Consider the following 27,724-nt stretch of genomic DNA (forward strand, 5'->3'; position numbering starts at 1 on the left):
GCACATGGAAAGAGAACATCAAAAGACACCAGTGTTTCTCCTGGCACCATCTTTAAATGTTTGACTTTGTTTGCAAAGTCTTTGAAGCTTTCTATGTCATGTGGTGTGTTTCCCATGGAGGCGGTTATGATATTACGGGTGTTCCTTCCTTGTGAATTTTTGGAAGTCCATATACTGTACTGCATTTGGAGCTGTTCTACAGCCACTGACTGAGTTTGCAGAAAAACTAGTGGGGGTTTTTTCCACCCAATTTTGTTCCCAATTTCTCCCACTTTGTTATAATGCTGTATAACTGACATGATATACAACTGACATTTGATGGTGGATTATTTAGAAACAAGGTAAAGTAATGACTGGACTTGTTGCATAGATTGCATCCTGCCCAGTATCAGGCTGCAATTCTTTGAATTGAATTTCAATAAAATTTTAAAAATAAAATAGAATTAAATATAATTAAACAAAATTCCATGAAAAGAAAAAAAGGAGGCAACCTCAGAAATATGAGAGACTTACGTCCTGGTCCATCTTTGACTCTTGGGCCTGATGTTTCTCTGTCTGGAGACAATGTGGAGTCGCTGTGCGAGTTGGTGTTGGAAAATGCGTTGTCATTGGGCTCTGTGTCTGCCATATCTGACAGGGCATCGCTCTCTTCATCCTCTGGGTGGGTGAAGATCCAGTCAAGCGCTCGTTCAAGATTGTTATTCTAGAAAATCATAAAAGAATGAAAACCTTACTGGAAACAGGAAAATTGTTCAAATAGATTCTTTTTTTCAGTATAGAAAAAGCGAAATAAGATGCAGCTGCAAAACGCTGCCAGATAGCAAACATTTGTAGTAGCTTCCATAAGTGTTATTTTGGTAAGTGCATGCCTTGTTTAGTTATTTATTTTGAAATTTATGCAAGACTGTGCACTGAGGAGAGAGCTGTGCCCTAATTTCGTTGAGCTGGTGTACACTGCATGACTGTGCAATGAAAATAAAGACTTTAGAGTTTTTGTGTTGAGTTTGGGAAAAAAACAGCATTTAAAGCCTTCAGTAGCTTTCATATTTTCTTACAAAGCCAGACCATTTCTTATTAGAAATCTTTTGCTTAACCAGTGTGAAGTAGCATGTATATGTGGAGTTGAAAGAAGAGGATGCATGGTTTTATTTTATTTTTTTAACAAAATAAAAATCAAGAAAGTGTGGCATGCAAATGTATTCATCAACTCTTAATCAGCCATTTGTAGAACCACATTTAATTAAGATTGTAAGCATTTTGCTCAAGTCCGTTCTGTATATTTTAAATTTCCACACTTAAATTGTGGCTGATTTTTCTTTTGCCATTTCAGAAAAGCAAAATCTGCATTAAACTGAAAAGATAATTTTCCATATACGTAATTCTGACCAGGCCATTCCAATACAGGCATATGCTTTTGTCTAAACACTTCCACTGCAGCTTCAGTTTAACAATTAGGGTTGTTGTTTTACTGCAAGATTAAACACATTTTCATCTTATAGTTTTATTCTGTTTTTTTCCCCTAGGACCATTGTGTGTTTAACTCCATTCTTTTTCCCAGCAGCTATAAACACTTTTCCCCTTTTCCCAGTTAAGAACTCCACATTGGGCTTTTTTTTTCTTGCTACTTTTCCATAAATATTATGTTTGCCTTTTCTTTAACAAAAAAAAACACCTTCTTGTCCTGCTTAGTAAAAATTGAAAGTTATGTTATTGATAGCTTTGGGAAAATGCCAGACTATTTTTTTCCTTGAAAACATGTACAAAAAGCTTCTCTTGTAGCCTCGGCCATGGTACTTGGTCTTCATGATGCCATTTGATTCATTTAAGCTCTCTAAGAAACCCAAGGCCTTTAAAAAACAGCTGAATTTATACTAGGAAATAAATTACAGAAAAGGTGAGTCAGTTTAAAAACATTCTGTGGATTGAACTTGACTGTATATAAATTAAAAGGTGTTACAAAATGTTTTATAATTTGTATTTTTAAAAAGAAATAAAACTTGTTGTACTCCCCACTCTTATCACATCGTAAGAGTTTTCCTACCCCATGATATGATAAAATACATGGATCTAAAATAGTAGCATGACTGGTTATCGAAAGGTGCACTTGAGAATGAAAATAGGATTTGAAATGTTTCCTCTTATAGTTTCGCTGCTATGGTGTATGGACTTATGATGAAGACGATAAATGAGCAAGCTTTAACTGCAGAGGTGGGAGGCATCCATCTGTGATAAACTCTCCCTGAAGATGTCTGAATCCACAGCAGAGGTGTGACTAGTGGAGAATGAGAGTCTGGGGAGCGTATGTGGAGATGGTTTGGCTGATGGCATCTGTTTACCCATCTAAGAGGTTGTTAGGGTCAGATAAACATCCTTAACGCTAAATATGTCTGTCAAGCCCTCTCTCTGTCGTATATACCTCCCTCCCTCCTTTGGGAGGTATAAGCAGTCTTTGTTTTCTCTCCACCTCAACAACAGCAACAGCATGGCTGCCAGTGAACACTGTGGCTTTGCTAATGATAAACAAGAAGCCCAGTATCTATTTTGGTTTTCTAACAACTGTTTACTGGGCTATATTTTGCTGAGGGGGGCAGTTTGAAATATGACACGTGAAATGTGAGAACTGGATGCCATTTGAAGGCTTTAGGAATAAATGTCCATGAAGTGGAATCTCTTTGAAATCAAAGCTTATAATTTCTCACACTGTTTTATGTTTTCGACACATTTAGTAGTCGTCTAATGTTTAGATCAGCTCCCGAAACACTTCCTGTCCCTCAAGCAGAAAGTTTGCACCACATGGAGGTGAGGGGAGGAGGTGTTGGTGTGCTGTAAGGACTATTTGTAAACACCGCGTAGAGCGGACATATTTAATCAGTCTGACACACAGGGCCAAACAAATCTGTACTTTGGAAAGTGAACAAGTAGGGCAGCCAGAGCCTTTTATGACTTACAGGGTTGGCTTTTCATCTCCTCGCTCTGTTGTTGCCCTCTTTTCAAAAGCTTCTTCACTTCTTGCCCTCCTTCTGCTTCTCCTGTCTTTAAGCTAAGTCTCAGTTTTTAAGTTTAGCCCCATTTTCCTTCAAGTTTCAACAAAGCGCTGGTTTTGTTTTGTTATGGTGCCAAACAGCTTCTACAGATGTGCTTTTAGTCCTTTATTCCTTAGAGATGTTCAACACACTATTTAGACTGTTATTAGTCCACATTCTTTCTCCTGTTTAAGTCGAACTTTTTCACTTTCATATGAAATGTCAACTAATTCAAACTAAGGATCAGCTTCCCAATCTAAAATTTCTACTCTTTTAGCAGGTCTGATGTGACTGCCCACACTGAGGCAGCTCAAGCTCTGCACACGTTTACCCAAATAACTCACTTATTACTGTTATTACTTTGCTGCTGCAGGGATGTGCAAAGCTGGTCATCATGCCCCAAAAGACTTGCAGCAGCAATTTCAGTGAAACAGTTTCTACAAAGATTTAAAGAATAAGGGCTAAAGTATATTAGGATTTTCATGGGCAGAAACACCCCAAAAAACACTTTTTTTTTTTAACCCAGTTAACATTTACGCACAACTATTTGTTGCTCTACTACATTAAATCTCAATAAAATACTTTAAATTTTGCTATTATTTCCTAAGAAAAAAAGGACAAAAGTCTACAAACACAAGCAATATTCTAAGATACTGTATTCATATCTAACTGCTAAAAAATGAATGGCTTCACACTGTAAAAAATATTTAAAATGAATTAAACATTTCTTAGGATAAAAGTCTTCACCCTTAATCTGAGCAGGTAAATGAGATTATCTATCTGAATGAGTGTATGTGCCCTTAAAATAAGAAAATTTGATAATATGCACTTGAAATACAACAACAGAGTTTTCTTTCTTATTTTAAAAACAAGCAATATTAAGCTAATAAGCCGGAAGAAGAAGGGTATCATCTTAAGTCAGTGCAGAGCAACCAAATAAATAAAAACAGCTAGCAGAAGACGGACCGTGGCTTTGAGTGAACGGATGCTGTGATTACGAGGAAAGCCCATTGATGTGAGGATGGCGACGCTCTCTTCAGGGGGCGAGTTGTCCAGTGGAGTGGCTCCTACAGGGCTGTCACTAGTGGAGGGAAGAGGATCCATCATTGAGGGCAGAGTGAGAGGTTCAGCAAAGTCTGTTAAAAAAAAAAAAAAGAGGAAAATAATTTAAAGAGAGTGAGGATTTTTTTTTTATATACTGGGAACATCAAAAATATAGCATTTCAAGTCCTTGATAATAACAAGCCAACTGGCTTGTTATTATGAACTAGCAGATAAAGGAATGAAAGAAAAACATAGAAAAGATATGTATAGAAATTAAGTATAGAAAAACTACAGAAAACAAACCGCATTAGAAGGGAAAGGTCTGAGCATTCATTAAAACATAGGAATGTGATTCTACAGACATGTTCAAGTTGCACATTATTCCAAAAACCTGATGTGACCTCAACATCAATATCTACCATCAGTACTGAAAATAACTTTTTCCTTATCCCTAGTATTTCTGCCAGAGTTATATTTTGTCAAATTATTTGCAAGCAAAGTAAAATATGGGAGGTAAGAAATACATTTCACAAAGTTTTTGCACACAGTTCTTTTCTCAATTTAAAGTTTGTGCAAATCTCTCACTTTTATACTAGGTAAAGGAAGATGCATGATTGAGCAATTTGAGGAGCTAGACTGATGGAATTTGCACAGCTTTAAATAAGTCCCTATGTAAGCATTTAGGGGAATATACATTTATTAGGTTAAAAATGGAAACATTTTTTTTAAGTTGAGAAGAAAGTGTGTTGAATTAAAAAGTGCAGGTAAGTTAACTTAAAATACTCATACCCACATCTGTCAACCAATCATCAGTTAAATAATTGAACAATCTTCTACAAGAATGCAGGAAATGACAACCATCAGGAAATGACAACCATCAGTCACTGATATAAGCAAATAAACTGGAAAGTAATTCCTCCTTGATACCATCAGATCTTAATTAGGTTTCCATCCATGTATTTTCTAAAATCTGCACTCAGAACCTGGTGCAGAAAGTGCCAGCGCATATGCAAACATTAAGGTTTACACTGTATAGCATCATGATGACAGAGAAGAGCAACCAAAAAGTTATAAAACAACATAGTGCTTTTGCAATATTCACACTTCATGTGGGCCACACTGTCAAGCCCAGCAGCCTTACAAGGGTAAGCATGATGAATGAATGAAGACTGCACATTGCTTATTTATCTAAAGTTGAGCAGCACTGAATGGTACAATCATGTTTTTTCTGCCACTGAGACCCTTTAGTTTTCGTATCTGTGTTGTATGGAAACTAGGGCAGAAACTAACGATTATGTTGCAAATTGATTATTTAACTTATCGTTAAATAATCAGATAGCCAAAGGTTCCTTAAAGATTTTTTTTTTTTTTTATTAAATTAAAACTGGTGAAACTAAAACATTTCCACTTGAGGAGTTCTGGAAGAGCATATTGACAGCCAACATCCATCCATCCATTTTCCATCATGCTTATCCCAGCGGAGTCGGGAGGGGTGCTGGTGCCGATCTCCAGCAACTCACAGAAACACAGAGACGGACAGGACAAAAAAACCAAGGAGAATTTAGACAAGCCAATTAACCTAACAGTCATGTTTTTGGACTGTGGGAGGAAGTCAGAGTACCCAGAGAGAACCCACGCATGCTCAGGGAGAACATGCAAAGTCCAAGCAGAAAGACTCCGGAATCAAACCCGGAACCTTCTTACTGAAAGGCGGCAGTGCTACCTACTACTCCACTCAGCAGCATTTATCTCAAATGCAAAATATTTATATATTTTTTACAATCTTGTTATAATTACTGCTCTAACTGGGTTGTTTTGTCAAAGCATGTTTTACAATCTATATACTCCAGTTAAAAATTAATTGATTACTAAATTAGTTGACAATTATTTTGATAATTTATTAATCACAATTAATTTGATTTAATTGTTTCAGAGCTAATCAATCAAAATCCTAGTTATTATGCATTATTTCTGAGTAAAAAGAGAGATTGAGTCAACAGGGATTAATGTGGTAACATAATTTCAGGTTTAACGTTGGAAAAAAGCTATAAAGAGGCTGGTTTCCAAGTGTCGTTAACCAAATGACATTAGACAACATGTCCTTCAACCAGGAACAAGGAGCTTTCGAGAATAGATGCACTGGTACTAAAGAGAGCCTCTGTTAGAGTCATTGACGTAAAAGAAAAATCATAGCAATTATCTTACAGTGTTCGTTTCTATCTTTGCTTTCTAGTCTTGTGTTCTCATCACTGATACTTTTTTGTTTTTTTAATCACATGAAATTGGTTGTCTTCAAGACGTTATCATCTGAACCAGGTTAACAAACCATTCTATTATGGCTTATTGTAGACATGTTTCTGCAGTCACTGACGGAATAGTAGATTAAATGTACGAGATTGTCCTTGAGGGCGAGCAGCTCCCAGAGAAAGAGAATGGTTTGCTTTCATTAAAAGCAACACTTTCAATAGAAGATAAAAAAATAATTAACTGGTAGATAAAGTGTAGACAAAAAGAGGGCATTCATTTTTTCATTACCAAGCATATCATCTGCAGATAGACAGTACCTTGTTAACATATCTGACAATGCTGAATTATTCTGTTTAGTGGTAAATACTGGTTTTCCCTGCCTGATGCAGCTACAAGGAGATCTTAAAAAGTGTGCTGTGTGTAAATAATCTCCATTCTTACACATTCAAAAATAATTTGTGTCTTTTTTACAAGGAGTTATTTCTAATCTAAACTGCATGTATTTGCAAATAAGTATTTTCTTAATTTATATGTTTATGCTACTCTCAATTAGTTAGTCACAATACAAAGGAAACCTTTAAAATTTCCTAGAAGTATCTGTAAAAACAAGAAAACTATTGAAATATATCAGTCATTTTAATAATGCAACTTTCTCAATAATCCATAGAAAGAGATGCATGGCTGTTCTAATACAGAACACATAAAGGAAGATTAAAAAAATGTTATATTATATACATCTATGAAAAGTGTAGAATTTGAAATTCCTGTATTTTTCTTTACAATGTAGAAATTTACTTTTTCAGTTGAAAAAATGCTTGCAGATTCCATATTAACTGCTTCACATCTGTGTGGCATCAAGTCAACCGCAGCCTGGTACCCATCTTGTAAAAATCGAATTTCTACTAAAAGCTGTTATCCGAGTTGCCATATTGGAATGTTATTATATTGAACATAACTGCAGATGTGCTGTAAATTATCTGAGCAGCTGGCAATATCATGAATACACCAGACACCCTATCATGTGGATTAACATCATAGTGGAATACAGGGTAATTATGGACATCTTTCTGTTATGTATGTGGCTGAAAAAGAGACATTTCTGAATAATTTTAATGTTTCTTCACATTTATTAGATCTACATTGACTCTAGAGCTTCTAAGTGATCTGTGCAAATTAATGAAAATAAAAATCAATGAGTTTAATCTCCTTTTTAATAATAGAGTGTAAAGAAATTTGCAGAAAGATATGCAACTTTGAGTCAAAATGTTTAGAATAAAATGAAATTCTCAGGGAAACAAAATTATACAGTGAGAGAAATAAAATATTAAAAAAAGAAGGCATGTATTTTGCATATGCACTGGTCCCATTTAAAAAGTAACTGTCAGGAGGAGGCTCTAATTTCCTTCTACTCTTCAAAGCCTCTTTAAATCTAGGAAGGGAAATAAAAAGTGACACGAGTTGATGCCTGAGGGGATAGTTCACTGCTGAGCAGCTCAGATACTCTGGATTGACTTCAACAAAGTTTTTGGTGAGGATCAGAAATACATGGACATGCACTGATAAATACATGCAGCCCAGAAAGGGAGGTAGTGTGGTACCAGCAATAACAGCGCCAGAGTTTCTATATATACAGACTACGGGAACATTAGATGTGATGTGTCTATCACTTCAAATTACCTCTGTGTTCAAAACGGTCCCTAATAAATATACTTTCCCTGCCTTTTGGTGCTCTTTGTCAGTCTCCTCTCTGCACACTCTGGAAGCTTGTGGACTCTGATTAAAGATACAGCCTCTATGCTGTCTGGTTTTTCTAGTTTTAACTTTCCTCTTAAAACTCAATAACAATAACGATACCAACCATTAACGATAGTTGCAGTTAAAGAAAAGGGAAATTGCACACAGTCTTTGGTTTTGTACAAGTGAAATATTCTTTAATGGAAAATTAAAAAATAAAAGTCTATATCAATAATCTACTCTAAAATCCTACTAATTATATATTAATTAACAGACTAGTAAAAGTCTGCAAATTGCCCTTTATACTTCCCAAAGGTGAGGAAGAATCTTAATTTAAATCATAAGCAGGAAGCTTGATGCTTTGACACATTGACATTTTCAAAAGAATTGTACTGTGTCTCTATATATTCAAACATCAGCTTTGCTTTATTTGTAACCCACATATACCCAAACTACCTGAAAGCCAACAAAAATCTTATTTTTTCAAAATGCAATTAAAAAATTAATCTGGCACCAATTTTTTTATGCCCTAAATTTGTCATAACACATATTAAAAGAAACCAAGTTTATTTTTCTCCTGTACAAATTCTGATGAATAAGATGATTACATGCATTACAAAACACATGCAACACAACTTTTTAGTATATCATGTATAGTCCGTATGACATATCAAAGTTTTTTTTTAAGTTATCTGGAAAGTTTTTATATATATATATATATATATATATATATATATATATATATATATATATATATATATATATNATATATATATATATATATATATATATATATATATATATATATATATATATAATATAATGTAGATATAGATAGATATAATTATGACCATATTCACCTTTTGCTGTAAGATCTATTCTGTGAAATTTTAAGATATTGTTTTGTATTTTAATTTAATTATTACTGTAGAAACACCATTAGTATGTACCAAGAATAAAAATGTATTTATTGACTAGGAGTTTTTTCTCTCATTTTATAACTTCTGAGTTGACATCCAGTACATCCAGAAGTTTTTTCATACAAGGGTTAGTTGTAAAATTTCTCAACATTTCACATATTTCTATTTAAACAGATTCAACAAAATCATCAAATCACTCTTATTTTTTCTTATATATGTCAAATATTCTTTTAATCGTAGGGTTGTCCAGTAGCTAAAAATCAAAATAAAAAATAAGGCAATAAATCTTGTGTGCATTTTGTTTAATTAGCTGGCCAAGCTGAGATAAGTTCCCTCTCACATACAGTCAGTTTTATCTAAGCCCTCTCACTTGCATATAGAAAACTTTTCAAATCTATCAAAATGTTATTAAAAGAGAATGAAGACGGTGTAAAGAACCCTGTTTAATATGTGATAGTCAAACATTCCCCCTGTTCCTTAGCACAATGTTGCCATGATGTCTGCGGGGTTGCTGCCTTACCAGGCTCCTCCATATGAGCTATGATCCAGTTGAAGGCCATCTCTGGGCCCATGTTTCCTGTGTAGTACACCGCCTTCCTGCAGGCCTCCAACGGAAAACCCATCTCTGCCAGCTGCATAACTGCTCTCTCATCTATCTCTGGAGCTGTGGACAAAAGTAAAAAATACATAATAAATCAACTCTTATACATACACTCACTGATTCAGCAGTAACAGCAACTTTCTCTCTCTGGGACTCATTATAAATAATAAAAAAAAGCAGAATCAAGCCACAGCAAGGTATCTTTACCAGGATAGGATTTATCAGCAAGAGAAATGAGCCCCAGTCAAATAAGCAGAGCTACATTGAAAAAGGTAAGTTTGTCTGAAAGTACAGAGCATCTGCAGCACCTGCTTGGGTAGTCACAGCATTCATCAGTACTGTCAGAATAGGAAAAAAACACTTTCCAATGTAATACTTTCATGCATCTAACACATTTGTTTAAACATTGTGACTCAGAAGAGAAATGAAATACTTACAGTCAGTTGAGCTCATCGAGTTATCTGAGGAAAAAAAGGAAAAAAAATCAGGAGAATGATTGGTAAGAGGTAACAGCACAGTGAGATTAATTATATGGGCTGTTTTGTTTTTGTTTATTTGTCTCAGCTCAGTTAATGCCTCAGGAGGATTAATTCTTTAGAGGATTTACAGACATTCCCGAAACATCAAGAAAGCTCAACGGAGCATTTTAGTGAGAATCATTGTCAACAAAAATAGAATTTAATTGAGGATCATAGGAAAATGTCCTTTCTTAAAGGCACACTGGAGACTTAATTTAAATGATTCCTAAGGCCAATGTACAGTGCTTGACACTATCAATGCTACAAGCAGAGCTCCCCTCTCTAAAACCACCTATGTAAGTTGACCATCACTGGCCAGGTCATGTGACCCGGAAGAACGTATCGCTTTATGGCCGCAAGCTCTTATATCATTATGGAGGTAAGACTTTTGTTCTACTATTTTTCCGTCTGCTTGACTACGGGTAATGGCTGAGACAAGGAAAAAATTTAAACCTTCCGAGGAAGCTAAATAGAGAAAGAGTGAAAGGGATCATGCCTGAGTAGAAACAAGAGTCAATCTTGAAAAGGAATTTGTTTATTGCCTCAATTCTCTTATCTCAACTTTATTATTAGACTTATTATTATTAGACTCATTGTTATTGCTCCTTGCATACAGTCATATATCTTTGTTATTATTTTCGGTGTTTAGTAGAAGCAACATGCAGGTAGTTACAGGTCTAGCGCCCCTAGTGGCAAAATGTTACACAGTGTGCCTTTAAGTCCAAAGAGATGATAAACAAAAGTATGTTTTCCTGAAGCCAAGAAACGTTTTGTTTTTTGCGGCCAGAAGTCTAATGTTTTGTATATATGCTAAAATTTCTATGCGCTGCTTTATCTGCACACACACCCTTATGATGAATGCATTCCTGATGATGGTCTGTATTTAACAGTAGGGTTTAACTCAGGCCAAATCTGCTGATAAATGTTCATTAGAGCAGGTATTAGTTCCTTTGGCTGTGGTAGCTGGTGTTAAGTCCTGCTGGGAAATGAAAGCATGCTTCTTCCTAATGAAACACCTTGTGGAGATGCTGAAGTTCTCTATAGTGTTCTGGTTTATTGTGCTGACTTTAAGCTTATTAAGCTTATTACAAGTGGAGACTGGCTCCCTACCGACAGTGGAAAATATACACAGGAAATGAAGCAGCTCGGATCTGCTTTCCTGTGAAAAGAGGACTTTTAACAAAAAAGTCCTTTGTCTCCCTGATGTAGGTATGGCTCCAGCTGCAAAGTACTCATCATCTTCCCAAAAACTGTCCAAAGGGCAGTGCAGCATTTTCCACCACATGTTTGTCATTTCCTCGTCTTTATATTAATATGCTTCTATAAATCTCTCTGAACCACCAGCTTCTTCAGCAATAAACTTTTGTGATTTGCCCTACTTATAGAGAACGTAAGTGACTGTTGGCTGGACAACTGAAGTAAATCAGCAAGCTTTCTGATAACTATTACCTTGAATGCAAAATGTTTCTTCACTATTTTTATTTTTTTAATAATCAGTAATGTGAAAAACTCTAATTTTCAGAAAATGATAATATGGGATTTTTGTTTATAGGGAGTCCAAGTCATTAAAACTATCATAAAGTTTTAAAATGTATTAGTTTTAGTATTTTTTAAAGAAATTATTGAAACAGAATAACTATCTTATTATGGTCATGTACTGTATTATTTGCTGGTTAAAACAATTCAATACATCATATTACAAAAACAATGATGTTCTGTGGCCATTTTCATAGAAAAGTAACTTTAACATATGGAAACCTTTTAGAATTTAATCATTGTTGGTTATACATTAGAAAACTGATATATTTACCTTCTATGTAGGGTTTAAGGGCCAGAATTACAGCACAAAGCCAGTTGCATAGCAAATCATTCTGTGTTTCTGATATGCTTCTTCCGTCTGTTACAGTTTGATTAAATAAAAAAATATACATTACAAAAATACAACATTACATGAAGTAGTTGGTTGTTTGTTGTGGCATATTTTTCATTTTTAACGTAGAAAAAAGGTGAGCTAAACTCATAGAATAAAATTTAAAACCTAATCAGAGTCCTGATTGATAAATTAAAATAAGAAATATTACAGCAAAACAATTTCTTTCCAATATTTTCTTGCCATAAACGGTCAGAAATGTCAGAGTAAATTGGTCGATTTTGGTTGAATCTGGCCGCAAGAACACACATTTGTGGGCCGCGATGTAATCAGTGTGAAACAATCATGCATCCGGAGACAAAAGAGTGACCAATCATCCATCACAGCCGACATCAGGGAGGGATAACAAGCCAGAAGTCAATTTGCAGCAGACAAAAATTTAAGAAATGAATATAAGACAAACCAATGTGAGCATATTGATAAACACCAGTTATTTTCTGACATCCTTTCATTTCACAGTTTTAATCCCATTAACTGTAAAAGGATGTTATTGCAACCTTGAATAAACAGATTGGGAGTCACAAAATTAATCGAATTGGAAAACATTTTCACTGTTGTTAGATTCAGGTCTAAGTATAAAATACAGTGTATATAAGGCAGTTCAAGGCCAGAGGCTATTTGCGTTTGTAAATCAAGCTTTGTAACTTACAGAGTTTGAGAGTTAATATTTGTGCAAGTAAACGCTGCTTTGCCACAACAGCTTGACTTTTCACTGTCCAATCAGGACAATGGATAAAGATTTAACCAAAATTGCATTTTCAGAGGTTTTTACAAACATTTTATGTTATAACTTGTAAAGAGCTGTGAAGTGACCACAAAAGTATTTTTTTGAATTCAATTTTTCTCAAATTTAAGAAAAATGTACAGGCAAATATACCATCTTTAAGAAGCTGCTTTAATTAATGTATCTACTAATGAGACAAATTTTTTCCAATATATTCTAAAGAAAAAATAAACTGTAAAGGGGAACATATTTCTTATGGCAGCTTTTTGGTAATAATAGTGATTAAAAAAAAAGGTACAGTTAAATCTTTTTTTTCTCTGATTTTTTTACATTAAAAACTTTGATTTGCAAGTCAAAATCATTTTTGGCTCATGTTTGTGTCCATACAAACTTGCTAATCTAAAGAAGATTAATCAAATCTTTGAAATCAGTTAACTGTTTGACACAAGTTGTTGAGTCTTAAAATATTTAGGAGCACTCTGACAGTAAAGCTTCAAATTCTTTCTTCTACCAAGTTTACTGAGACGCAGCAGCCTGAGATATTTTTAAAACATCTCCTGTTTGTTCCATCTAAAAGTGTTTCCTTCAGCTCTCTCTATCTGCAGTAGCTCTAAAATATTAATTAATATATTAATTATAATTTCAAGTAGTTTAGCTTTTCGACAGAATGAGGTTCTAACAAGACAGACAGAGGCAAAAAGCTGTGGCTTTAGCTTTTAGGAAGAAAGGAAGACAAAGCTCGGATATGCTTTATGTAAACCATGTTTCTAAAGGTTAGAGTCTGATACACCAACATTTCCTCCAAAATAAAACCGACCAGATTCCAGAATCTGTTCTCCCAAAAGTCAGCCATGTATATTACAAGAGGCTTGCATGAAATAATCACAATTTATAAGGCTTAGCCACACTTTGAACACGACTTTCCAGTAACTGCCTGAGCGTTTCCTTCCCCTGCCATTCCCAATGAATGTGTACTTAGGAGAGAAGTTTGCCGGTTTTGAGCAAAATATCATACCGAAGACAATTTCACAGATGACTGGGCCCTAGAAAATACTCCATGTCAGCTTTGAAGGATGTCTAGGAGCTTCTTTTAACAACTCACACTGACTTATTGAATCACCTGGAAGTTGTGGCTTGGTTGGACCAAAAACTTCTGCACTTATGACAGCTTTACAAAGGCCCAATATTTGCTAAGGCCAAAGAAAAGAGCAGATGCTCAGAGAAAATGCTGCCCTTTACAAACAAGAACAGGGCTATGTTATTGGAAATGTTGGGCCAAAAAAAAGGCCCCAAGTTGTAAAGAATGTCATTTAGCATTTCCTTCAGCCTGTTCATGCATCACCACCATTATCGCTGAGGGCCTCTGCTTGTAAATTATAGGAGACTACTGTCCATGTAGTGAGAGTCAGAAAAATGGATGAATATTACTCAACTCACCAAAATACGGTTCATCATAGGGAATAAAAATAAAAAAGAAACAAAGAGTTATACTTTTATTTTCCAATTTGAAACCTAGAGGAGAATGTTACACATGCTGATGCAAATGTTGCAAATTATGTTGAGTGTCTTACCTCTGGTGTCTTCCGGTAATACAATGGGAGGCATAAGATCCGGGAGCTCCTCCTCACCTGCCTGCAGGCCTGTGGCTCGAAGGCGGTTCAGATCCAAAAAGTCTGGAACATCGATGGCTAAGTCTGCAAAATGACACAAACATACTGGTTTCAGCTAAAGAGATCCATCCCCCTATGGTTGGTGACTCCTTAAATCACAATAATTAATGACCACTGGCTCATTCACTATTTTAAACAAGTCTGTTTTTTATATTTTATAAAATAGATTATATATATATTACATAGCGTATATATTATATATTATATTTTATACAAAGCATTAGAAGCATTTTTCAATTTGTGGTAGTTTTTCAGAAAAGTATACTCCTACTGAGATGCAGCTTGCTGGCACCATCTGCTGGTTACCTTTAGTTTTACACTATTTATTCAATCCCAGTCACAACATTGCTGGAGATCAATATATCTTAGGTACCAATAATCATCATAGTGCTGTGGTTTACTTACCAAGCTTCTTTGGTACCCAGTCAATACCGAATGTGAATTTTTTGATCTGCACAACCAGATACTCTGGGAATGAGGCAAAACGGGAGGTTCTAGGAAAGAATGTTTAAAAATTAGTTTATTTTTTTTAAAGCAGGGAGTTTTTTTCTTTAAAGCAGGAAATGGAATGAGGCATTTCAAAAAAATGCATGAATGCTCACTTGACTCCAGCTGACTTGGCCTGCAACGCAGAGCTCCAGAAGTCAGGAACATTTTCCGGCTCTGTGAAGGCCTGAAGGCAGGCTGTGAAAGGAATCCGTGCTCGCACCGGTTCAGGAGGGGCCCGCCTGTTCTCCTCAGCTTCTTTCCGCTTGGCCTCGTATGCAAGCAGCTCCTCTGCAAGAACAGAGTTTAACATCAATTCAAAAACAATTATTAATCCCAAAGGGAAATTAAATGCTGAAGTAACTTTTTTTCAGTGAATTTTTGTACATGTTGACATCTGTAAGCTGGAAGGATTCTCTGTGAATCTGTAGAAACCTCAGACTGAAGATACATTCTTTTGTTGTTTAACAGTCTTTTGAGGAGGGATCGTTCTATCCATAATTATTTTTTAAATAATCTACAGAGGTTCAGATGAGTTCCCCAGCAAAAAATAGTATTAGAGTTCATGATATCTTAATCATAATACAAGTGATTCAAATATTGTAAAAAAAAACAAAAAAAAAAAACTTATAATATATCAACATGGCAGTGGAAATGTAACATCAATTATTTAAGACGTCACATTAGCTTTTATATTTCTCGCAATTTATGAAAAACTAAATTCTGTGTGTGTATTTGTAAAGGCTGAACCTTATTAGCCAACCAAGGATAATACTGATAAATGCTGCAATCACTATATCAATGGTGATACATCTATTTTCTTTTTTTTCCTCTATTTTCATCAGTGCTTTCATCACCATAACTTTAAACATTTTTTTTGTCTTTTCTGTGAATTTTGAATATCTGCTGCCATGAGAGTCAAATGGGCAAACTCTGCATAGGCAGGAAAAAAAGGTGCTATAATTGTAGAACTCTGAAGTGTACTTAGCAATATCAATATTGCACACACAGATGTTGTGATATCTTTGCAGTATATTGTGTAGTCCTAGTAATCTGCGAGCTTTTTTCCTTGACCCTTGTAGAGCACACTTGAAAAAAAAATGTAACCTAAATAAGTAATTTTTCCTAAACTAAGTGCATTTGTACTTGAATTGAGAAGGTAATGGAACAAAACTATTTACATTTAAAATAAGAAAAAACTATTGCATATTCATATTTCAAGGACATATCTAATTATCTTATTTTAAGTGTATAAACACTCATACCATTGGCAAATCTTATTTACTTACTCAAATTAAGGGTAAAGACGATTCATTTAAGAAATGACTTATTTCTAGATGATTTTTGCAGTGTAGGGTTTCGGTTCAGACAATACACTGCAAAAACACTCTAGAAATAAGTAAAAATGTCTTGAATAAAGTGTATTTACTCTTAATTTGATTAAATAAATAAGATGTTTTGCCAATGGAATTAATATATTTCCTCCTAAAACAAAATAATTAGATAACATGTACTTGAAATAAAGTAATGCAACTGTTTTCTTCTTATTTTTAATAGAAATTGTCTTGTTCCATTGGCAAAGTGTTAAGTGTTCGGATGACATGTGTTATGCATTGGTGCTATATAAATAAACCAAATTAAATTGAACACTGTGCTTATTTTAGTTTAATGTTAAAAAAATCATAAGCAGTAATTTAGTCTAGGTTTTAATTAGATTTGCAAACTTAAATCTAAGCACCTCTGTTAGTAGCTGCCTCTATGGGTGTTGGCAGCTGGATGCAGTAGTCCACCCGCTGAGTGTAACGGACTCGCCGGCTCTGACAGCACTGGACTCGCTCCTCCACCAAAAAACGGAAGGAGTCGCTTGGATTCTCTGAGCCAGCACTGTTCCTCTACAGAGAAAAATCAAAAAAACATTTCATGATTAAAAAAAAAACCACCCGATTAAATCCATAACAAAGTTTTACTAAATGCTAAGTACTAACCCGTTCCACCAGTGATAAAAGATTACAAACCAGCAGATTAGGGAACAGAAATCATATTATAGGCGGAAAAATTTACAAATCTCGACAAGAAATGTCAATATAATTAGTTTTGTTTAAAAGGGAAGAAATAATGTTAAAGAACACTTTAAAAGAAGAATAAACGTTTGTGCCGTTTGCTCTATATAATGAGGTACTGACATTTGATGCCATAATATTGGAGTATGCCAGCATCTGTCAGCCAGATCTCAGATAAGTCCTCTATTATTAATTTTTAACAAATTTGCATCTTTTTAGAAACACAGATACATCGATTATTTTAATGGGGCTGCTCAGGTTTCCCATGCTTACATCGTCTGAGCTCACTGGGGGTTTAACACCATTTATTTGAAGACTAAGTTGAAAGGGAAACCAGTCTGCATGGCTGAAGAGTTCTGGCAATGCTGGCCTACTATTCTAAGAAGCTACAGAAATAAACAAGCTATAATTTCACTCAACTTGTGAAATACACTCGGCTAGAAGAGCAACAGAGTTCTGGTTTTAGCCTCGTTATCAGTCTGCATAAGTCAGTTTGTCAATTATAGATGGCTGTAAAAAAAAAAAGGAAGGTTTTTTTTAATTATTTTTTTAATGGCAGCAACTGGATTGAAGGCGAGTTTAGAAATTTCACAATAAACTAAACAGAGAGACATCATCATATGAGATTTGTAACATATAAACATAAAATGTCTCCCTTCCAAATGCAACTGATAGCATTAGAAGTAAATAATTCCACACTCAGAGAACCATCTGAAAGAATTTATGATCTATCCATGGGGGTATTGTACTGTTTAGTAAAAGTCAGCAAGTAGATTTTAAAAAAATTGAAACATTGGAGAAAAATGTTGTTGAAAAGACAACTTAATCATAAATGTGATGCCATCAAAGTGGACGGTGGGTTGGTGGCATATATTCTCAGCAGTGTGAGCAAAGGAAAGGGTACCGACTGGACAGGTCCTGTCTAGATTCTATTTTTACACCCGATGATATAAAACAAAAATGTCAGGGCACTTCCTATAAGATTACACTGGAAAAAAACAATCTAGAAATAAGTAAAAATTTCCTAAATTAAGTGTATTTATCCTTAACTTGAGTAGCTAAATAACAGTTTGCCAATGGAATTAGTTTTTTTATTCTTAAAATAAGATAATTAGATAAACGTGCACTTGAAATAAGACAATTCAAGAACAAATACACTTATTGTAAAAAAAAAAATTACTCATCTAGATTTCCTTTTTTTCCAGTGTGCATGAAAAGATTTGACAAGATGTGGAGTTGAATCCTTTCAATCCTCCTCTTTTTTTTTTTTTAAGTCCATCTGCCCATTTCTGAACAAACTGGTCACTGATCAAAAGTTTTTCCATATCCATGTCCAACAGATGAAGTAATTTTGCATCAGAAACTAATTTGGTAGTCAATCTAGTGGTTCACAATGTTCTGTTTGTCCTCCAGAGTGTTGGACAAGAAGTTATACCTCATTATAACACAACAGGCGTTAAGAATGACTTACTTCCACCAAGTTGATGAGGTGTAGGAAGAACTCATGGACATCTTGTTGTCTGTTGGAGGAAAACTCTGGGTGGCCCCTGCTTACCAGTGCCTTGAACATTCGCGGAGAGATCCCTCTCTGTAGGTGCTAATAACAAAAAAAAAAAAAAACAGAAATATCAAATAAAGTCACAATAGTTCAGAATAAAAAAGGCGCTTTTCACAGCGGTTAAAGCACGGCACTATAATCTAGATAATAATGCAGGATTCAGTAGAATTGTTCAGCAATTAGGTTTACAATAAAATATGGAGCCAGAAATGTTTTAAATAAAATAAGCGGTTTTCATCTTTTTATAACATTTAACGAGCATCTTAAATTATAGATTTGTATAAAATCACCACTTATGGTAAAAGTGTTTGATTCTAACCTTAAAGGCGAAAAGGCAACATTTTTACTAAAATCTTTTTTTGCATATCGTTAAAACTGTTACTATGTCCAGACTGAAAAATTTTAAACTGTTAATCCGTGAAAATAAATGTATTTCATACTCTCTAGATCTTTATTTAAAGGATTAAATAACTATGGTCCATCCTTTTTCCATTACTTAATGCGGTCTTTTACATAAAATATGTCAAACATGTTTACAGCATAACATTCATCTCTCTGTCATCCAGAGAAGAAAGATGTATTACCATTACGATTTAATAAACAATCATTTGTGAGAGGGAAATACATTTGAAAAATTAAGGTAATCATAGATCTGTGATACTTATGGACCCCAGGTAGAGTAGTCTCTACTCTCGAAGAGACTTGGTTATCCTTAAATAAATAATTATTAGTTGTGAAGAACTCCTGTGTGCAAATAGGTTACAAGTCGACCACTGCTCTCCTCTCAGATGTCAATACATGTCCAAACCTGTCTTCTCCATCACATGTAGGAAGTTCAGGATCACAGCTGTGCCACATTAGTCATTCTGCATAATGAGGCTAAAAATGAAGCTCCAACTAGGAGGTCCTGGTCTATTACGATAACACACCTCATCTCCTCCTTATATCCGGACATTATTACATTAAAACCAGCTTAATGATACCATAACCACCAACTCAGTCACTCATTTTCAACATTGGTTATGGTCTTCCAGTTTAAGAGCAGGACATACCCCGTTTAATACCTTGTGTTCTTCTTTCATCACCTGTTCAATGAGCTCAGATTTCATGGGTGGCTTGGAGTACTGGCCTGAGAGCAGCCCGTGTCCAAGTTTAGCCCTGATGGACAAAAACAGGCAGTCAGTCTAGTTTTACTGTCATTGAGAATAATTTCCTGCCCCTTCACACTTTAAAGACAACCATGAGCACATGAAATAAAAATCTGTTTTCTGAAAATGACTACTGTTAAATTTGTGAAATTCTTGGGTAATATAATTATCTTGGACCATTAAGAGGATTACAACGGATTAAAGGATGAGGTTAAAGGCATCATGTATAACTTCAGAGGTTTTCTTACATTTAGAGAGGCTTTATTTATTGCTGAAATTATTTATGTTTTTAGGTTTCAGGACAAATGCAAGTCATTTAAGATGCAATAATAAGAAAAAGCTAAGCATTTTCCACTTCTATCTGCATATGCCACAGCATAAATAGCAAACGTTAATTACTTTTTTTTACATTAGTTTCATTTCTTGTCAGTCTTAATTATAGGGGAACAATTTTTTTTAATGCATTCAAAGTAGGCTGTACAGTTATAGATAACCATGCATATCAAAATATCAGTAAGCACACAAATAACCTTAAGTTATTGCCCATGTGCAGCTTTCTGATTTGTTTTTTTAAACATGTTTTTAAGTTTCACGGTGACATAAAATGCTGTAACTGCCTGCCTGTAGGAATACAGCTCCAATAACAGTAAGAGTTATTCAAAAGTCCCTAAATTTATCTTAAAACAAAATAATTTATGAAGGACAGTCTCAAAATGGAAGGAAGATAAATAAATTGATATCTCACATTTAACTGTGTATATCTATCTGATATTACACCCTTGTTCCTCTAGTTGTTACTTTGATCCACCTGATCCAAATCTTGAAAAATAATAACATCAAAATGTCTACCTCTAAGACATTTGAATTTGCAATTTGAATAAAACTCATTTTCATATATGATGGCTAAGTTACTCTGACTCTCCTCTATTACCACATCAGTATCTTTATAAAGAAAAACTAGCATATAAATTATTCTTATCATACATGGTGACTTATAGCACAACTCTAATGACTTTTAGAGAACAATTAGGGTTAAAAATGACACCAAACTTTCACACAAATGGCCATATGATATCATGCTTAAAGTGTAAACATGTTTATTTGGCTGGGTGCTTTAGGAGTATGATACAGTCACATGTCTAATATCTGCTGTCACCATCAGCATCAGCATGACTGGCCTGCTGAACTACATGACCTCAAACAACAAAACCGGGACACATTCTACGAAACTAAAAGAAAAAACTAAAGATCACTACCTCAACTACAGATACTTTGTTAAGAAATTATTTTGATTTAAATAAAAATGTTATAATGCAATTTATAGTTGTGATCAGATCTGTTTTGGGGTTTCAATAACAGAAGGGGGGGACTGGAAAACACCTTCCCTTCTGTCAACATATTACATAACTTTTAGGAGTCACTTACATCTGTGTGGCAAAATCCTGAGTGGGATCAAGGGGTGAATAGTCGAATATCCTCTGAAGGTTACCTACATACCTAAGAAAGAAAACATATGGTCCTAAGCAGATAGAAAAACACAGATGAAACACCAAGAGAAACATTTAAAGGAATTCTCGTCTAACATTTATCTGATCATCAATTATCTATAATCATAACTAGGAATGTCCTGAACTGGAAATCGGTCAAATATCAACCTAAAATAAAAAACACTAATAAAACACTCTGTTGTGGTATTTTGCTCTATCATTTAGTCCATTACAACATAATTATTGTATTGTCCACATTGAGTCATGTTGTTAAACCACTGGTTGACAATAAATCAGCCAGTTGTTCTCATACCCATTGTGAACTTTTATTTTCTGTTTAAATACCATTAGTCAATCAAAACGTTTATAATATACTACAAATCAAAATAAGGTAATAATTGGGCTAATATGTCGGATCAGTATCAGTATCTATCAATACTCAGAGCTAAAATATCATAATATGGCGGAAATAAAAAAGTTGCATCTGGACATTTCTAATCATAATTAGCAATATATGTTTTATAGGGACGCTGCAGAGTCTAAACTTAAATTTGAAGTAAAATCTGTGGACGAAACTAAAAATGGCAAGGCGATCTTAAAAGATACATAATGGCAAAAACAATCGACATTTATTGCATCTAAAACATACACCAGTAAAACTACTTTTTCTCCTTGAGCCAGTTACTTAAGACAAACAATCCCTCTTGCAACCCACTTTACCAAGGAGTTGTGACATTTTCAGACAGTGGACATTCTGAAGTTGACGCTAAAGCTCATCATCTGTTCTGAAGTGGGAAGCTGCAAATGTGGATGCCGATATGAGTCTTTTTTCATGACTAACTGCCAGTGACAGTAAACAATGTGGCTATAACTCTCCGCTTCACGTGGGTCAAGCTTATAATGTAAACAAAGTAAAGTACTCTACGTAGCACCCTAGTGTTTTGTCTATATTTTAACCTGGGAAATAATTCTATGCAGTTCAATTCAATGTATTTATATAGCACCAACTCAAACATGTCACCTCAAGGCACTTTACAGAGACAGTTCAATCAGGCCATACAGTCAGATTGATTAATAGTTTTCTGTCTAAAAACCAGCGGCTCGACGCTCTACCTCAGCTACAGTCAGCCTCCTGGGATCCCCTCACTGAGAAGTTCAGAGTGACTGGAATTCACCCAGGGATTCCTAGAACCATAGTTATAGCGTAACACTAAGAGGGCTTTTATCCCCACTGGACCAACACTTTTGATGCTACATGTGTGTCAGTTTTACTGGTGTAAAGGTTCCCACTTGGAACTTAAGTTTGTATTAAAAGATGTGATTAATTGTGTTTTTTGTTTTTTTTATGCATTAAAATCTATATGATTAAGTAATTTAAATGAATGTGCAATAGTCCGGGCCATATTTAAAATGACGAAAGAAAATTATAAATTTAGATTTAGTAATTGTTTTTATGAATACTGCTTTTGGGCTGCACAGTGGGACAGTGGGTAGCACTGCAGCAAGAAGGATTAAGTCCCGGCCCAGGGTCTTTGCTGCATGACGTTTTGCATGTTCTCGCTGTGCATGAGTGGGTTCTCTCTGGATACTCCGGCTTCCTCCCACAGTCCAAAAACATGACTGTTAGGTTAATTGGCTTTTCTAAATTCTCCGTAGGTGTGAGTGTGTGCGTGCATGGTTCTTCGTTTCTGTGTTTCCCTGTGATAGACTGGCAATCTGTCCAGGGTGTACCCCACCTCTCGCCCATTGAGAGCTGAAGATTGGCATTAGCACCACTCATGCCCCCAGCAGAGATAAAAGTGACAATGGATGGATGGATGGATGGATGGATGGATGGATGGATGGATGGATGGATGGATGGATGGATGGATGGATGGATGGATGGATGGATACTGTTTTTATATAACCTTGTCTGCAAGCTGAATTCTTGCAGCATTGGATTGCACAAACACAGAAGAATCTTGTACATAAACGATTCTAGACTGACCCAAAGCAGATCAGCCAGTTACATTACAGTATTATGGCTTTAAGCAGAAAATATACCTGTGGCTAAAGAAAGAGCTGCCAGACCCACATCTGAATCCAAAAAAAGCAAGGAAAGATGTAGTGTAGCTACTGCTATGACATCTGTTATTAGAATCAATGATGTTATATTTAAAAGTGAACAGCAAAGAGTGCAAAAGCAGAATTTATTGAGTAATGTGACCTAGAATGCTATTTCATTTTTTAACGGGACTTTTCACAAAATTTTGGAAGGCAGGCACCAGGTGTTGCATTGCCCAATCAGCTTGAAAGGTGCTACTGAATGTCCCTCCTTTCCCCAAATGGACTGATACGGTGTAGAAATAAACCTGAGTGCTACACATTATCAATTGAGCTATAACTTTTCAAAGATCCCTACTCCCTTAATAATCAAAAATAGGTTTTGTAATTCAATAAAAATACCATATTTTCCACACTATAAGGGGCACCTAAAAGCTTTCAATTTTTTCAAAAACCGACACGGTGCCTTATAATCTGGAGAACCCTATGTATGGATGAAGATTAAGCTTCAACAGATCTTGCAACTACAGGGAGCAGCTGCCAAATCCATGGGGAGACAGCATTTGTTGGTCATATCGTTAATACCATAATGTATGAATAAAGTTTGACTTACTTATCTGACTGTTTTACTGACGTTCTCTTTAGCTCAACTGCATCTAGAGGATGCATAACGGTACCCCAGCCACTACTGTAGCTTCTATTCTATGCGCCTTATAGTGCGTTGCGCCTTATATGTGAAAGAATGTTAAAAAAGGCAATTCATTAAAGGTGTGCTTATAATCCGTGCACCTTATAGTGCGGATAATACAGTAAATCTATTCTACAACTTTCTGGTTGAGCACTGCTGCATATAATTATCTATTTATTAGAAGATCATAAATATAATAAAATCAAATATTTGGCTTAAGATAACAAAAAATATATTTTTTTTTAACAGAAAAACAGAAACAAAAAAAATATCATCGTTAAAACCAATAAAAAATATTTAAAAAGTGTATGTAAAAAAAAAAACCATGATGTGAATGCATCATGGCATGTGGTACTCACATCCTCTGGAAATCTGGGATGCTGTAAAGGACCTGTAGTACTGTGCTGAGGTAGCAGCTGTTTCCCAGGTTTTTGATGCCAGTGTAACCAGAACCATACACTGCCTTCAGCTTCATACCAGACTCCTGGATCACTTCCCACTCACTGACTCGCGGTCGTGGGTTATTGTCTGTGTGGTGTCCATTCTCTGTCTGAAATAGGAGGCGACAGGGATGGGGAAGGCAGTTTTTAGTTTCTTAGTAAAGTTTAAATACAGACAAAACATCTACCATAGCCCTAATAAACCAAGGCACTGCTAAAAAAATAAATAAAGGGAACACTCAAATAAAGCATCCTAGATCTGATGAATGAAATATTCTCAGTGAATACTTTGTTCTTTGTTAAGTTGAATGTGCTTACAACAAAATCAAACAAAATAGAAAAACACTCTACAGGCTGATCCAACTTTGGTGTAATGTCCTTAAAACAGGTCAAAATAGGGCTCAGTATTTTCTATGGCTCCATGTGCCAGTATGACCTCCCTACAACACCTGGGCATGCTCCTAATGAGGGATCTCCTCCCAGACCTGGACTAAAGCATCTGCCAACTCCTGTGGTGCAACGTGACATTGGCGGATGGATCGAGACAGGATGTCCCAAATGTGTTCAATCGTAGGTCTTGGGAACAGGTGGGCCAGTCCATAGCTTCAATGCCTTCATCTTGGAGTAACTGCTGACACAGACCAGCCATGTGAAGTCTAGCATCATCCTGCATTAGGAGGAAGCACCAGCATTTGGTCTCACAAGGGGTCTGGTGATCTCATGGAGGGCTGTGTGGCCCTCCGAAGAAATGCCACCCCCCACCATTACTGACATATTGCCAAACCAGTCATGCTGAAGCATGTTGCAGGCAACAGATCACTCTCTGCGTTGTCTCCACACTGTCATGTCTGTGCTCAGTATGAACCTGTTTTCATCTGTGAAGAGCACAGGGCACAACTGGTGAATTTGCCAATTCTGGTGGTCTCTACCAAATGTCAAGCATTCTGCACGGTGTTGGGTTATGAGCACAACCCCCATCTATGGACGTCAGGGCCTCATATCATCCTCATGGAGTCTGTTTCTAACTGTTTGTGGACGTTTTTTCTTGCCGCTTCTGCGTAGCAAGACTCATAATACCTTATGCCTTTGTCAGTTATTAATGACGTTCAGGTCGGATGAATCCAACCTTGCCGTTCAGACACAGGTCGCATTTGAAAAGATTTGATTCGTATCGGATTCAGGACCACATAGCCAAGTGGCCTGGGTCGGATTGGAAAAAATTGGATCTGTGTTGTTCAGACTGCCATGAAAAGATCAGATCCAGGTCGCATATGGGCAAAAAAATCGGATTTGGGTCACTTCAGGCTGCAGTGTGAATGTAGCCTCAGTGTTACTTCAGACAGTTTTATTTCACAGAAGTTTGATTTGATTGAAGTTATATGGTATTGTTTGTGCTCACTTTATTTTTTTTTGGAGCAGTGCATATTTTTGACACATTCTCTTTAAAAACAGTATTTTTAAAGAATGTTTTGGGTTAAACAGTGATGATATAGTTAAGTAATAGTAAACTAGTGAAATGAATCAACTTACTCTCCGCTGCATCTGGAGCATGTCTATTCCAAAATGTGACAAGTGCTCTGATATGTGGGGGTCCAATACAGCCTCTTCCTCCTCAAACGAGTAAACATCTATAATAAAAAAGTGAGTAAATCATTAGTGCCATTATTTTTTACTGTACAGTTTTTACCACTTAACATCAATCAATAAATTTTAATCATACTAATGAATATATCAATGTTCACATGGCAATTGGAATAAATTAAGAATCCCAAACATGCTGCAGACCTTTTTTTTTTTAATTTAGACAAACAATTAGAGTTTATTGTAATCATGATACAATGTGATAATTAACCTGATATAAAACATACTGGAAGACTCCAGGTTAAATATTGCAGTGGTTACTATACCATAAAAAAACATATTTATCTCTCGAAAGGGTTTTTATATGCAGCTGCTTAGTTGTGACATTATTTAGCTATTATATTTGTTGTGCAGGGGGAAGTCTGATCATAGTTTTTACTTTATGCTTGTTTTTTAAAATCTAACTATTGACTTAGTTTGTTTAGTAAAAAAAAGGTCTGTCCTTTGAAGTCATTCAAGGCCATTTTGCTAGGCGCTAACCCTACTTTACAGCAACAGCCTCTCTGATCCACCCCTTACAAAGGTAGGATTAGGGAACAATGGATAAAATAGAATCCAACAATGAAGATATTTATCCAGCCCTAATATTTTTTCTTGACTAATGACATATTTTTGATAAACAATAAAAAAAAGGTCTGCGATAAATTAATAAAAGAGTGGACCTTTAAAATTAATATATTCTGAATTTACTAGGGGTATTTCGGTAAACATCTAAGACTCATATCACTCATTTTCTAAAAATTTTTGCAGCTTTATAAAGTAATGTAAATAATGAAAATCCAAATAATGTTTTGATTCTGAAAGCCCAAAATGTACAAAAAAAGTTGTTTTTGGTGGTCATAGCAAACTAGAAAAAAGCAAAAATCCCACTGCGGACTGATCAATCGGTACAACGGCATGTTGGGTTTCTCAGACCTGCTCCATCTGGAGTGATGGTGTCCAGTTTAACAGCCAGGGGGTGGTTGGTCTCTCTGTAGTGCTCTAGAGCATGTCCGTTTCCCCCGCTCCCATCGAAGAACCATTTCCCACAAAGAACCGATCCGTCAGTCAGGTTCAGCCACAGGTTTTCTCTCATCTCGCATTTCTGACACTTCCAGCCACTGACAGCAGAAACACAGATGCAGAAAATTAATGAATACCTTTCATTGATCATCTCAACTCAGATGGCAGCTTTGACAGCTGTTCATCTTAGGTGACGTGAAGTCATGCTTCTTCAAAGCTTCAGCTACACTTCAGCTAGGGTGGATATTACAGGAATCTCAGAGAGAGTAACACAAGACTTGTTTCATTTACATAGAGTGACTAAAAGCTCTTCCACAATGATAAACTGACACAACATAAACTAGTAGTCAATGAACCATTAAAGCAGAAATAAAACCAATGGAACTTAAATCATATTTCATGAAATTAAATTTATTTTATCCTAAATACGACAGAATGCTTTTCTCAACATTACCATAAAATCTGATACCAGGTATCCAGAGAAAATTTGATATAATAATAGATGGCATTGAAGTTTTCTCCAAATCCAGACAGCTCAAAAATCGACATGATTTTAAATAAGTTACAGGGTTCTCCAACATGATAACAATCTGTGCAATATTAACCTTTGCACCCAAGTTTTATTAATGTCTAATATATGTATATAACTTAAGTGACCACAAGAATTGCTTTACAACCGCTTGGAAGACAGACATTGGCAAACACATTGAGGATAAGTTAGTACATCATCATTTCACCTTTTATCCACTTTTAAACAGGG

General features: G+C 35.5%; 1 protein-coding gene across 3 annotated transcripts in view; it reads right to left on the reverse strand.

The window, feature by feature from the left end:
• usp13 (ubiquitin specific peptidase 13 (isopeptidase T-3)) overlaps positions 1-27,724 on the reverse strand; it is a 43,603-nt gene that overhangs the window by 5,627 nt on the left and 10,252 nt on the right. Inside the window, exons 6-19 of one of the 3 annotated variants that reach the window (XM_015402727.1) lie at positions 26,878-27,062; positions 25,852-25,949; positions 24,241-24,431; positions 21,089-21,160; positions 19,601-19,673; positions 18,429-18,554; positions 16,636-16,789; positions 15,014-15,188; positions 14,817-14,905; positions 14,313-14,435; positions 10,007-10,030; positions 9,489-9,632; positions 3,990-4,159; positions 514-703 (exon numbers count right to left, since the gene is read on the reverse strand). In XM_015402727.1, coding sequence (XP_015258213.1) covers positions 514-703; positions 3,990-4,159; positions 9,489-9,632; positions 10,007-10,030; positions 14,313-14,435; positions 14,817-14,905; positions 15,014-15,188; positions 16,636-16,789; positions 18,429-18,554; positions 19,601-19,673; positions 21,089-21,160; positions 24,241-24,431; positions 25,852-25,949; positions 26,878-27,062 — 1,814 coding nt within the window. Of the gene's footprint in view, positions 1-513; positions 704-3,989; positions 4,160-9,488; positions 9,633-10,006; positions 10,031-14,312; positions 14,436-14,816; positions 14,906-15,013; positions 15,189-16,635; positions 16,790-18,428; positions 18,555-19,567; positions 19,674-21,088; positions 21,161-24,240; positions 24,432-25,851; positions 25,950-26,877; positions 27,063-27,724 lie in introns of all 3 variants that reach the window. The other 2 variants (XM_015402726.1, XM_015402725.1) reach the window with 2 other exon arrangements.

Source organism: Cyprinodon variegatus, unplaced genomic scaffold, assembly GCF_000732505.1.
Source record: "Cyprinodon variegatus isolate N-32 unplaced genomic scaffold, C_variegatus-1.0 Scaffold1387, whole genome shotgun sequence".
In the NCBI taxonomy this organism is placed as follows: domain Eukaryota; kingdom Metazoa; phylum Chordata; class Actinopteri; order Cyprinodontiformes; family Cyprinodontidae; genus Cyprinodon; species Cyprinodon variegatus.